This window comes from Medicago sativa, chromosome 4 (assembly GCF_051527215.1).
Source record: "Medicago sativa cultivar Bolivia chromosome 4, Bolivia_mono, whole genome shotgun sequence".
Lineage (NCBI taxonomy): Eukaryota > Viridiplantae > Streptophyta > Magnoliopsida > Fabales > Fabaceae > Medicago > Medicago sativa.
Genome location: NC_140752.1, coordinates 89,495,822 through 89,507,298, shown reverse-complemented (window position 1 = coordinate 89,507,298; position 11,477 = coordinate 89,495,822). Strand labels below are relative to the sequence as shown.

The 11,477-nt window shown below is 34.1% G+C and overlaps 1 protein-coding gene and 2 pseudogenes across 2 annotated transcripts; 2 read left to right on the top strand and 1 right to left on the bottom strand.

Annotated features, from left to right (window-relative positions):
- Positions 1 to 804: 804 nt before the first annotated feature.
- Positions 805 to 3,402, top strand: LOC146933489 (cold-regulated 413 inner membrane protein 1, chloroplastic-like). Its single transcript, XM_085705272.1, has 6 exons — positions 805 to 1,082; positions 1,171 to 1,308; positions 1,456 to 1,551; positions 1,743 to 1,807; positions 2,765 to 2,834; positions 2,930 to 3,402. The coding sequence occupies exons 1-6, from the start codon at positions 901 to 903 to the stop codon at positions 3,090 to 3,092; spliced, it is 714 nt and encodes a 237-aa protein (XP_085561398.1). The 5' UTR covers positions 805 to 900; the 3' UTR covers positions 3,093 to 3,402.
- Positions 3,403 to 6,112: 2,710 nt separating this feature from the next.
- On the bottom strand, positions 6,113 to 9,562 carry LOC146933488 (uncharacterized; annotated as a pseudogene). Its single transcript, XR_015008029.1, has 4 exons — positions 9,328 to 9,562; positions 9,158 to 9,223; positions 8,484 to 8,753; positions 6,113 to 8,065 (listed from the first exon to the last, which is right to left on the bottom strand). The product of XR_015008029.1 is annotated as an uncharacterized LOC146933488 (transcript).
- Positions 9,563 to 11,002: 1,440 nt separating this feature from the next.
- LOC146933487 (TLC domain-containing protein At5g14285 pseudogene) lies at positions 11,003 to 11,434 on the top strand (annotated as a pseudogene).
- The last annotated feature ends 43 nt before the right edge of the window (positions 11,435 to 11,477 follow it).

Sequence of the window (11,477 nt, the reverse complement as noted above, 5' to 3'; positions counted from 1 at the left end):
TAGATCATTTGGTTATTCAATTTAGTCATATTGGTGGTGCTACTAAGACGAGGCGATCGATCTTACAGGTTATTTGGTTTGCAACAACGTGAGAAATACGGAAAGAAAGAAATAACAGAATTTTTAATGCTAAACTCTATTTTGCAGGTGGTGGACAAGATCAAGTCAGTAACCTTTAGGTGGTTGAAGGTGAAACTCGCTTCACTTCCCTTCAATTATCATGGTTGGTGGCTCAGTCTGTTTACCATCCTCAGTAGGCTAATTTTTGTTTCTTTCTTTTTTGCTTTTGTTTTGGCACAAGTTGTTGCCTTGTAAATATTACTGAGACTCTCTTTGTGATTTTTGGTGTTTCTTCCTAAGCACATCTTGTGCTAGGAGGACCTTTTGTCGTGGTAATATATTTCATTTTAGCCTCTTAAAAAAAATTTGAAATATATATTATTTTTAATTACTAACTTTTTAGTAAAATTATTTGTATAACTATCTGATGATAACTTTTGTGAGAATCTTCTTTCTCTTTTTCTTTATGATAAAAAAAAAACAGAGAGAAGATAGGATAAAACATCATCTTATACATATAAGAGTAAAAAATTATCACAAAATAGCTGTAACTAATTTTTTGTGCCAGCTCCAAAATTGAGAAGTGGCCGTGACCAGCACAGTACACCAGTTGGCACAAAGGGCCACGTAATATAGTGGTAACATTAATTGAGTGACGCGTGTGCGATCGTAGGTGTTTTGATTACAGTGTTAATCTTAGGAGTTTGAGAGTGGGTCCTCCTGTCCTGAGTTTAACTGGGGTAGATCAAAATTTGTTTGTTTCTTGTCAAAATTGAAAGAAAGAGCAGTGAGTGAAGAAACAGAGTGTCGCGAGCAGAAAAAGAAGAAGAAGAAGAAGAAATGATATCATCATCATCATCATCATCGTTAGGGCGCTGTGTGTTATCAACCTCAACTTCAACTGTAAATGCACGAACTACTACTTTCTCTCTCCTCAACCGCACCCGAACAACAGATCCATCATCATCATCGCTCTCCTTCTCTCACCCTCGCACTCGCACCTTCAATCCCCTATGCCTCAGGTACCTGGTACCTACATTCTCATCTACTCTTTTCTTTCCTTTTTATTTCCTCTCTCTGATCGTGTTTCTGTTGTTTGGTTCATTTCAGATCCTTCACTCGTCATTACGGAATAAAAATCGCCGACAAGTCCAAAACTACCACCAACGGATTTCGTGTGTTTTCCTCTTGCGCTCCCTATCCTTTCACTACTCCTAATATTCAGTGGATCTCTACTGTCTCTGCTCTGTTAGTACCTCTCTCTCAATTTAATTATTATGGAAAACTCAATCACTGTAGTTATTTTGTATTCTTTTTGTTTGTTTAATCTACCGTCTTTCGTTCTTCATTTATGCCAAATCTGTTATGTGCTGATGAATATTCAAAATCTTGTAGGGTTTTAATACTGGCAAAGGGCACTGCTGTACCAAAATCATTTATTGTTCCATTATTTGCTTTGCAAGCCCCTGCAGCTGTTTTTTCCTGGATAAAGTACGTCATTGATCCTTGTATTTTGTTTTCTTGTTCAGATTATATAGCAAACTGATTTTCTTATGTTTGCTCAACAAATTTTGTTGATTATTATTCTATACTTACACCAAGAATAAGTGTTATTCTCTTTTATCAAAAGTGCTGTTTTACCTTTTATTGATCTAATTATTTTACACAAATTGGACATACAGAGGTAGATATGGTGTGTGGTCAGCATTCTTGGCACTTCTGGTCCGTCTCTTCTTTCATATTCCAGGTATATATTCTCTTATACATCATATGCGCATGAGCGCATGAAATTTAGGAATCTTGAGGGGGTAACAATGGACACAATAAATCTCAACAACACCATATGGCCTTTATTAAAAGTGGTGAAAACCAACATTTTGTTTTAGGAACCTCAGGGCACATACTGATTCTATTTCTTCTCTTTTAGTGAAAAGTAAAAACTGCAAAGTGGTAATAGCATAAGCCTTTTATGCTAGGCAGGGATTAATCAAACTTTTTCAATCATTTATAAAGACAAACCATTTAAAATCTAAATCTTCTCAATGGTTTCATCTATTGTTTACTTCTAACTATTGGATTCCATCTGATGCACTCTTTTCACTAGAGCCTGTACAAGTTTTCTCATTACATGTCTAAACTAACTATCTAAGACAAAATTCTACTCTCTTTTCCACAATAGGTGCGTCACCCTACATTTCTTTCTAAAAAATTATTTTTAATCGTATTAAGTCTTGTGAGTCCAATAATCCATAATTATATTCTCATGTTTACAAGATTAAGCTTCTTTTCGTGTTTGTTCTTTACAACCAAACATTTTTTCTCATACAAAAATTCGGAGCTGTAAACAAATTCTTAAAATTGGATGTTTTTTGTATCACCTAAAACACTTGAAACACTCCTGGTTCATCCATCTCACTTGATTCCCATGGTTTGCACCTCCGTTTATTTTCTTTTCATTTTGTACAATGGATCCAAAATACCCAAACTATGTGTTACTATTGACTGCAAGCCAACTGTGGAGTGTATTAATATAAGGGCAACCCGGTGCACTAAAGCTCCCACATACGCAGGGTCCGGGAAGAGGTCCCACCATATGTGGAGTGTATTAATATAACAAAAATAAATTGTGTATTCCGTTCTTTATTCTTTTTGAATATTAATTGGAAAAAAGATAAAATTTCTTCCGGATATTCTTTGATTCCAGGTGAACTTGAGTTGCCATTTATAGCGTTACTCTTGGTGATTGTAGCTCCTCATGAGGCTGTGAGATTAAGGTAAGCAAATTCATGTTTTTGGGGCCTTTGAACCGTTGTCAACTTACCCTATTTATTAAAATAAAAAACTTATACATCGTTATTCTCTTTGCCAGGGACACAAAAGAAGGTGCCGTGATTTCTTTATTGATTGCGGTGTATTTGGCTTTTCAACATTTCTCAAGAACAAGCTTGGAGAAATCATTTGACCAAGGTTCAATTGTTTCCACCTTAGCGGTCATCGGTATCACTGTTGCATCCTTGTTGCTTCTCATCTGAGTTGGCTTCAAAATGATTTACGCTAATAGTATATTGTAAATAAAAATAATACATGTTGGAATGTTGATATTATTTGGTCTTGTACTAATAGTATTATGTTTGATACTCAATTGGTTACTTTTTACTTACTTAAATAATGGAGTTAGAATCGGTATTTGTATTTGAAATATGTATTTAGTTTATGATATTCTGTATATATTAAACAGTGAGTGATTGTTATGATAAAGAACTCCACCTCTGACATGAGGGTTCTTTGCTTTTGTTGTGTAGTAGATTGCAATGAACATAATTATAAAATGCTGTTCTTAAATTTTGTTTCAGTTAGATATGTTCCACAAAGTATTCATTTTTGCCGTGTATTACAAAGTGAGTAAAATGCTATCATTTCCCAACACCATGTTTGTTTGTTTATTCAAGTTTTGGTTTTTGGTTTGGTTTATGTAAGCTGTGTTAGTCAGTTTAGTGTTATCTTTGTTTAAAGTTGTTTTTTTTTTTTGTCCATTTCAATATTACTATCGGATTCGTATTATTCAAAACAATATTAATATAGGCTGGATCATCTTTTTATAAAAAAAATAAAAAAAAAGGGAGTTAACCTTTTACTTTTAAATATCTTTTTAGTGTCCCTGTGAGCTTAGCTCAGTTGGTAAGGACAATGCATGATATAATATATGAAGAAAAAAAAAAGATCTTTTAGTGCTTGTAGTCTTGTAGACTGTAATTTATTAGTTTTATCAATGTCAACTTGATATTATATCATTTCACAATTGAAATTGTGTGTTCTGATCATAGTCACAGAATTCGCACTGTAGTTGGAGAACCGCGATCCGGTTCGCACGAACCGGTTCGCGGTACTTTTACGAACCGGTTCGTCAGAATTCGTTTAGAATTCTTCGAAAACCAAGTACCCAGCGAACCAAGACAAAAAAGACTGGAAAAAAAGAAAAAAATTGAACTAATTAACAAAGAGTCTAGGAAAGCGACATCAGCCTTAGAAAGCTGACGAATCACTGGTCCCACCCATTAAAAGTATGGGAAGCTCTCTGTTACTCAATGAAATTTGAAAGTAGGAAGATGCTTTATTTATAATATAGCTTTCCCTTCAATGTTTGTGGAGTAACCGATGTGGGACTAGTTCAAGTAATATATCTCCATGTTTTCATATCAGTGAGGTTCAACTAGTATGCCACTAAATTTTTGCAAAATTTTTATTATTTCTATTGATAGTATTAATATTTTCATTCTCTTTTTATATTTTTAATTAGTTTTTTTTATTATCTATAATGTATTGATTATTATATTTAAAGTGCCACGAACCCAAGCGTACCGACTATGTATACCCCCCACGTACCGAATTCTTTAAGAGTTGCGAACCGCGTACCCGAACCCGTACCACGTACCGAAGCGAATTGCGAACTATGTGACTATGGTTCTGATTCTACCTACAAGAGTGGTTTCCTGAAGAGTATAAAAAGTTTGTAGACTTATACTCTTTGATGTATATAATTAGAATGTATTGATTACATCTTCATATTAACTTTTTTGTTTATAAAATGAAAAAAAATGAGATATATGTTGTAGCCACTAAATTCAGTCCTTGTTCTGATACACTAATAAATGAATAAAATGAGAAATAGACTTGTAGGTGTTTCAAATTCTTACCCTGTACCGGATGATGCATATTGGCAGTTCCCATTACCTACAATGATGTTAGATGTTAGTTTATTTAGAAGGTAGAGAAATTTCTGCTAATTAAAGTGGCGCTAATGACCATTTTACAACAATCTTCAAAGAAATTTAAACTACGACTCTTGAAATTAAAAGATCAAACTCTCATCAATGAGGTGGCACCTCATGGGCAGAAAATTTGTTGATAGTCTAATGAATCTCATTCAATTAAGCTTTTACGTTTCATGAAATGCTTACTTGGATTATTGGTTGTAAGTGTTGCTGCTCCTCTGAACACACAACTGGTAGGTATTGGATGCTTCTGGTAGTAGTCATTGAAGGCATAAGAAGCATGGTCAGGGAGAGTGTTTGGTTCATAACAGCTTGCTCCAGGTTGAATTTATGAGCAATCTGCACCTCCTTGTCCACAAGCATAATTTAGAGCTACTTGTAGATCAGATTTTGAAGCTCCTTTATTAGCCACACACCATTGACCACCACCTGATGATGCAGATATTCCTGGAAAACCAAAAACATCATTTAACTTTTCATTAGGACAAATGAGAATAGTTTGCTGAATTTTTTTATGCATTTATAAGATCAAACTCTCACAAGTAAAAGCCTGAACCTGACTGTTAGTATTACCGGAGCTTGAAAAAACGGTCATTAACACAATTTGGACGAGACACTAGAGTTTTTGATGATGTCTACATTACCACAAATGAGGTTGCGTTGAACCACTATTCTCAAAGGATTGCGACATGACCGTGATGTAAATGTAAAACCATCGTGACAAATTGCATGGTTTTGTTATATATAAATGTATGGAAAGGTTTAACTAATCACATTGCTAAGGGAAATATTGAAATTATAAGATCAAACTCTGAAAACTAGCATAACCAAATAACCAACTAACAGTTGTATACAAAAACAAAATTGGTACTCCTTGTTACGTACCTGAACCAAATAAAATGTACAGAGAGAAGATTTATCAAACAAGGACAACTCTGTCGAATAATTTTATTCGTTTAATCTACATTGTTGTTTAGATATTTTATATGCATATAAAATCTTCAGTTAAGAATTACAGAAAACTTGCGAAATAAGACAATGAATAGTTGAAATTAGCAGGCAAGAGAAGGGTGCAAACATAGGGGGGAAAGGCAAGGGTGACATATTTGATAGTTAGATATATAATTAATATGAAGGTGATATCTCTGCAATGTTCTTTCTCTCTGTGCTACACTTTTCTACGGTTTTATGGGACTGAACATTAAAAATATATTAGCTCCTTGATCATCAAGATACTGTGAGAATTTTATGTAAATAAAAAGTTAATAACACATTATGAGATAAGTTGTGACTTGTGATCCAAGTCACAATGGAATAAAATTACTGAACACAAGAAGGATGCACATACGTTGATTTTCAAACTTACCTTCAACAGGCAATGGAGTTTCTTTGTGTGTTCTGTCTGCATTTCTTTCTTCCTTCCTTCATGCAATTTATAACCTACTCACACATGATTTTTCAATTAATTTGTATCACTAACTATTAATACAAAATCACAAGGATCTATTTCTTTGAACTCATTAATATCCGAATGTTTAACTTAATTATAATGCTTTATCATGCTTCCATAATTAGAGTCAGTTTTTCCTTAAATAATAAATGAGAATCACATGAATGTATTCATAAGGAGATTGCAGACACATGCTCGTCTGATAAAGCCATACAAGCAGGATTGATTCTCCTAAACATTGTTGCAATGATTTGAGACGCACGTTTGGCTTATGCACCGCTAAACCAAACAGGCCACTAGTCCAAATTACACTTTAAGCATTCACACTATTTTACTTTTTCCTCCATGGCAGCATTTTCCATTTTACCATTTACATATCATCCTCCTAGTTTTCTTTTATAAAATTGATACTCAAGATACTCCCAATCCAATTCAATCCTACCCTATAGTCAAGCCCGCATACTCTAAGAACCAACATAGCCTAACTTCATTCTACTAAAAAAATCAGCATGTCTTTCAAACCATCTTTTCCATTACACTGACCGAACTTACTATCACATTATCTTCAAATTTTAACATATAGATACATGTTCTCAACCATAAAATTTCAGCATATTGGCCACATTAGCAAATTCAAATATTCATCCAATGCCTAATCTAACATATCATCTTATCTTAGTACTATATATTATAGTCATGAGTGACTGAAGCTAGTTTTTCACCCTGGATTGTTATGATAAAGATCTCCGTCTCTGACATGAGGGTTCCTTACTTTTGTTGTGTAGACTGCAAAGAACATTTATATAAAAATGCTGTTCTAAATATTCATTTGTGCAGTGTATTACAAAGTGAGTGACATGCTATTATCTCCCAACACCATAGTTGTCTATTTGTTGAAGTTTTGGTTTGGTTTACCTTTATCTTGTATGTGTAATGCTTCTCATTGGTTAATCAATACATGAAAGCTATTTTAAATAAAAAAAAGTTTTTTAATAAAACATTGATTCACTTGTGGCATGTCTTAAAGATCGACACACGTAAATTTTTGTCATTAGAGTGAGTTCTGTTTGTGTAATATAAAGATAAAGATTATGTTCATGACTAAATAACATGTTTACACACAAATATATACTATTGTGAATAAGAAAAGGTTGACTTTCTGAATAGATTTTCTAAGTGTTCTAGTTCTCAAGCAAAACCTGTGTTAGACCAAAAATGATAATTTCAGCGGTTTTGCAATTGTAATCTATTATATTCACTTAATAAAATGGCATAGTAGCTGATATTACTTACATGGATTCTCTGTAAAAGAAAAGCTAATACTGTAAAAAGAAAAACTGTCCACAAGAACCTCTGTTTCCTTTTGGCATTATGACTTTTATGCGCTTTATTATCAACTAACAGCTATACATACATAGATGATATGTATAAGTAATTTTATTTTAATTACAAGACTTATTTGACTCTTGACTCCTAGAAATTTTACAAAAACTGCTTGAAAACTGAGAGAATTCTGGCTTATCCCTTAAAGAATCACCAGAATTTGTTTATTTATCGTCTATATATAATTTCCAAGTTGAAGTGAAACCAGAAGCCACATGCGAACAACGATGACAAAGAAAGGAAAGCAGATGTGGATGCGCCGGATCTTCGAGGTGGGATTGCAAAACCTGGTGGACTTGGTGGGCTGCCGCCAAATGAACTCGGTGGACTTGGTGGGCTGCTGCCATGTGATGGTGGTGAACTCTTACTGCATTGACTATTTAATTAGAATGTATTGATTGCATCTTCATGTTAACTTCTTTGTTTATAAAATGAAAAAGAATGAGATATATTGCAGCAACGACCTACTCAATTCAGCCCTTGTTTTGACACATTAATAAAGAAAAAAAGAAAAAGATATAAACTTATAGCTGCTTCAAATTCTTACCCTGTATGGGGTGATGCATAGTGGAAGTTCCCATTACCTACAGTGATGTTAAATGTAGTTTATAAATAAGACAGAGAAGCAAAAAAATATTGTAAAATTGGGTAAGAGAAATCATCATTAATTAAAGTGACACCAATGTCAATTTTACAACAGTCTTCAAAGAAATTTGAACTATGCCTCTTGAAATTATAAGACGAAACTCTCATCAGTGAGCTGACATCTAATGGACATAAAATTTGTTGATAGTCTAATGAATCTCATTAAATTAAGCTTTTATGTTTAGTGAAATGCTTACTTGGATCATTGCTTGTAAGTGTTGCAGTTCCTCCAAATAAACAGTTGGAAGGTATTGGATTCTTTTGGTAGATGTTGTTGAAGGCATAAGAAGCATGATGACGGAGAGTGTTTTGGTTGAATTTGTGAGCAATCTGCACCTCCTTCTCCGCAAGCATGATTAAGATCTGCTTGTATATCATACTTTGAAGTTCCTTTTTTAACTACACACCATCGACGACCACCTGATGTTGTAGAGATTCCTGGAAAACCAAAGATATCATTTTAACTTTTCATTAGGGCAAATTAGACTAGTCTGCTGAAAGTCTGAACCTGACTTTTAGTATTACTAGAGTTTTAAAAAACGCTCATGAACACAGTATGGACGAGACACCAGAGTTTTTGATGTCTTCATTAACATGAATGAGGTTGCGTTGAGCCGCAATTCTCAAAGGATTGCGGTGTGACAGTGATGTAAAACCATGGTGAAAGATTGCATGGTTTTGTTATAAATGTATGGAAAGCTGGTATAACTAATCACATCTTTGAGGGATATTGAATGAGTATTAATCAGGAGGTTCAGAATTCAACCCTTGAAAACTAACATAACCAAGTAACCATCCAACATTTGTATACAAAATCAAAATTGGTACTCCTTGTTACTTAACGGAACCAAAGAAACTGCACAAACAGAATAGAGCAAACTGCAAAATTCTGAAGTCCATCTTTGCAGGTTAACTTTTTTTTTTTTTTTTTTGGTTACATGAGAAAAAGTCAAAGCAAAGCAAAATAAAAATAAAATAAAAGAGACTAATGGCCACGAGGATAAGCAACACCCATACGATCTGCCGTAAGCAATAAACGAAGCTCAGCTGCAGGATTAAGCACGATCAATAGATCACTCGTAGACCTTGTTCCAAGCTTGGCTAAGAAGTCAGCACACATATTACCCTCTCTGAGAGTGTGACATAAATGAAAAGTCCAATCTTTAGCCATGTACTTTCTAATAATAGCTATCTCATTTCCATAATGGTGAGTGGAAACATCAGCATACCGCACTAGGTGAATAGTATGCATGGAATCAGTGTAGCAAATAATGTCTCTCAGGCCTACTATTAATACAAAATCACAAGGATCTATTTCTTTGAACTCATTAAAATCCGAATGTTTAACTTAATTATAATGCTTTATCATGCTTCAATAATTAGAGTCAGTTTTTCCTTAAATAATAAATGAGAATCACATGAATGTATTCATAAGGAGATTGCAGATACAACTCGTCTGATTGGGCCCGTTTGTTTCAGATTTTTTCCAAAAAAAATCTATTTTTTCCCTTAAAAAAATCACTTTTTTCATTTTTAAGTGTTTGTTTAGGATTTTTAGAAAAACCATTTTATCAAAAAAATCTATTTTGACCCTAAAATGAAAAGCTATTAGGATTAGCTTATCTCAAAATCTATTTTGTTCAACAACAAGGAGATAACACATGTGCATGTTAGAAGTCATTTTTTTTAAAAATGGATTTTTATGGATAGTAGACAAACAGAAATAACTTCAGATTTTTTTAAAAATCTCTAAAAAAAATCTCTAGATTCTTTTGACACAAAATCTATTTTTTTTAAAGCTGAAAGCAGGATTGATTCTCCTAAACATTGTTGCAAAGCTAATATTTTGATTAGATTGGAATGTAAATGATGTTATTTATTGCTAAGATTTTAAAGCAATTTTGTTTTGCTTGTTTTGATTTTCATATTGAAATTTGGCTTGATTTAAAATATATGATTTTGCTTTGGTAAATAAAGGTATTATCCGCGCGCAACTGCATAGATTACTTCCGATTTCATTGATCAATTTCAAGTGATTATTGTTTTAAGGTATTTAAACCCTTACAATGGTGCTTCCATCCTTGAACTCTCCCTTGTTCATGGCTTGCTAAGCATCACATCAACCATTCATATTTCATGGAATCACTTTGCAGAATGCAAGACCAAATGGTGATTGTATCTCGGTTGCAAAAATTATCGTTGAATCAGAATCAAACGATGTTGCCCATACAGATTCAAAATTGTCTGATGATGTTGTTTCAGAGTCCGAGGAGTAAAATCCATCTAAAGAACAAATGGAACAGTGGACGCCATAGTTTTTCCTTCTTGTGTGGCAATAGCAGTTTGTCCACCATCTGTTTAGGAAAATGTCCATGTGAATAGTAAATTTGCATTGGGTTGTCAAGCATTTCTGTTTATCCCAAACATTAGTACTGCCCAACCAAAACACAAGCTAAGATCATCTCCATTTTCTATGCTTTCAATTTAGAAATAGCATAAAATGAGTTCCAATCTTTTTTATACATCCACTAACATTTACAAACTTTACTAATTGAGAGAATAAATTATTATGAGAGAAATGAGAGGATCCCATAGATTTCTTCTGATATATATAAGGACAAAACCCACATAAACCCATTTCGCTCCAAAATCCTTTCTCAATTGCATCCCCAAAACCTCTCTCACACACACCATGGGAATGCTGCTATCTTTAGCAGAAGAAGGTTGGTTCGTAATCCCATTTTTCTTCACCTTCCTTTCTCTTTACCTTCTCGGTTACTTCATCTTCTTCCAAGACCTAACCCCGCAGATTCGAGTCACATACTCCAGCGTCTTGATTTGCGTCTTTCACTTCTTAACCGCCACCATTCTCGGCGTAATCGCCTTCTTCTCCGACACCAACCCCAATCGTGGCTTATCAGCCGCCAATACTACCTTGCAGAACATCGTTCTTGACTTCAGCATCGCCTACTTCATCACCGATCTGTTACATTTCGTCGTTTTCCTCCCAAGCTACGTTCTCTGCTTCGCTCGCCAGTTAGCCATGCTTTTCTTCGTCTTTACTTGCCGTTTCATGATCGGTAACGGTGCTGTCTCCGTCTTCGTTTTGCTTGCTCTTCCCTGAGTTTTTTGTTCGATATGGAGCCGTGATTCAAATTACTTTGGAA

What these genes read in the sequence shown, in the direction of transcription:
- LOC146933489 (XM_085705272.1), top strand. Translation starts at nt 901, where the DNA reads ATGATATCATCATCATCATCATCATCGTTAGGGCGCTGTGTGTTATCA. An exon ending in TTCAATCCCCTATGCCTCAG is followed by an intron (nt 1,083 to 1,170) that starts GTACCTGGTACC and finishes GGTTCATTTCAG; the next exon opens with ATCCTTCACTCGTCATTACG. An exon ending in CATGAGGCTGTGAGATTAAG is followed by an intron (nt 2,835 to 2,929) that starts GTAAGCAAATTC and finishes TCTCTTTGCCAG; the next exon opens with GGACACAAAAGAAGGTGCCG.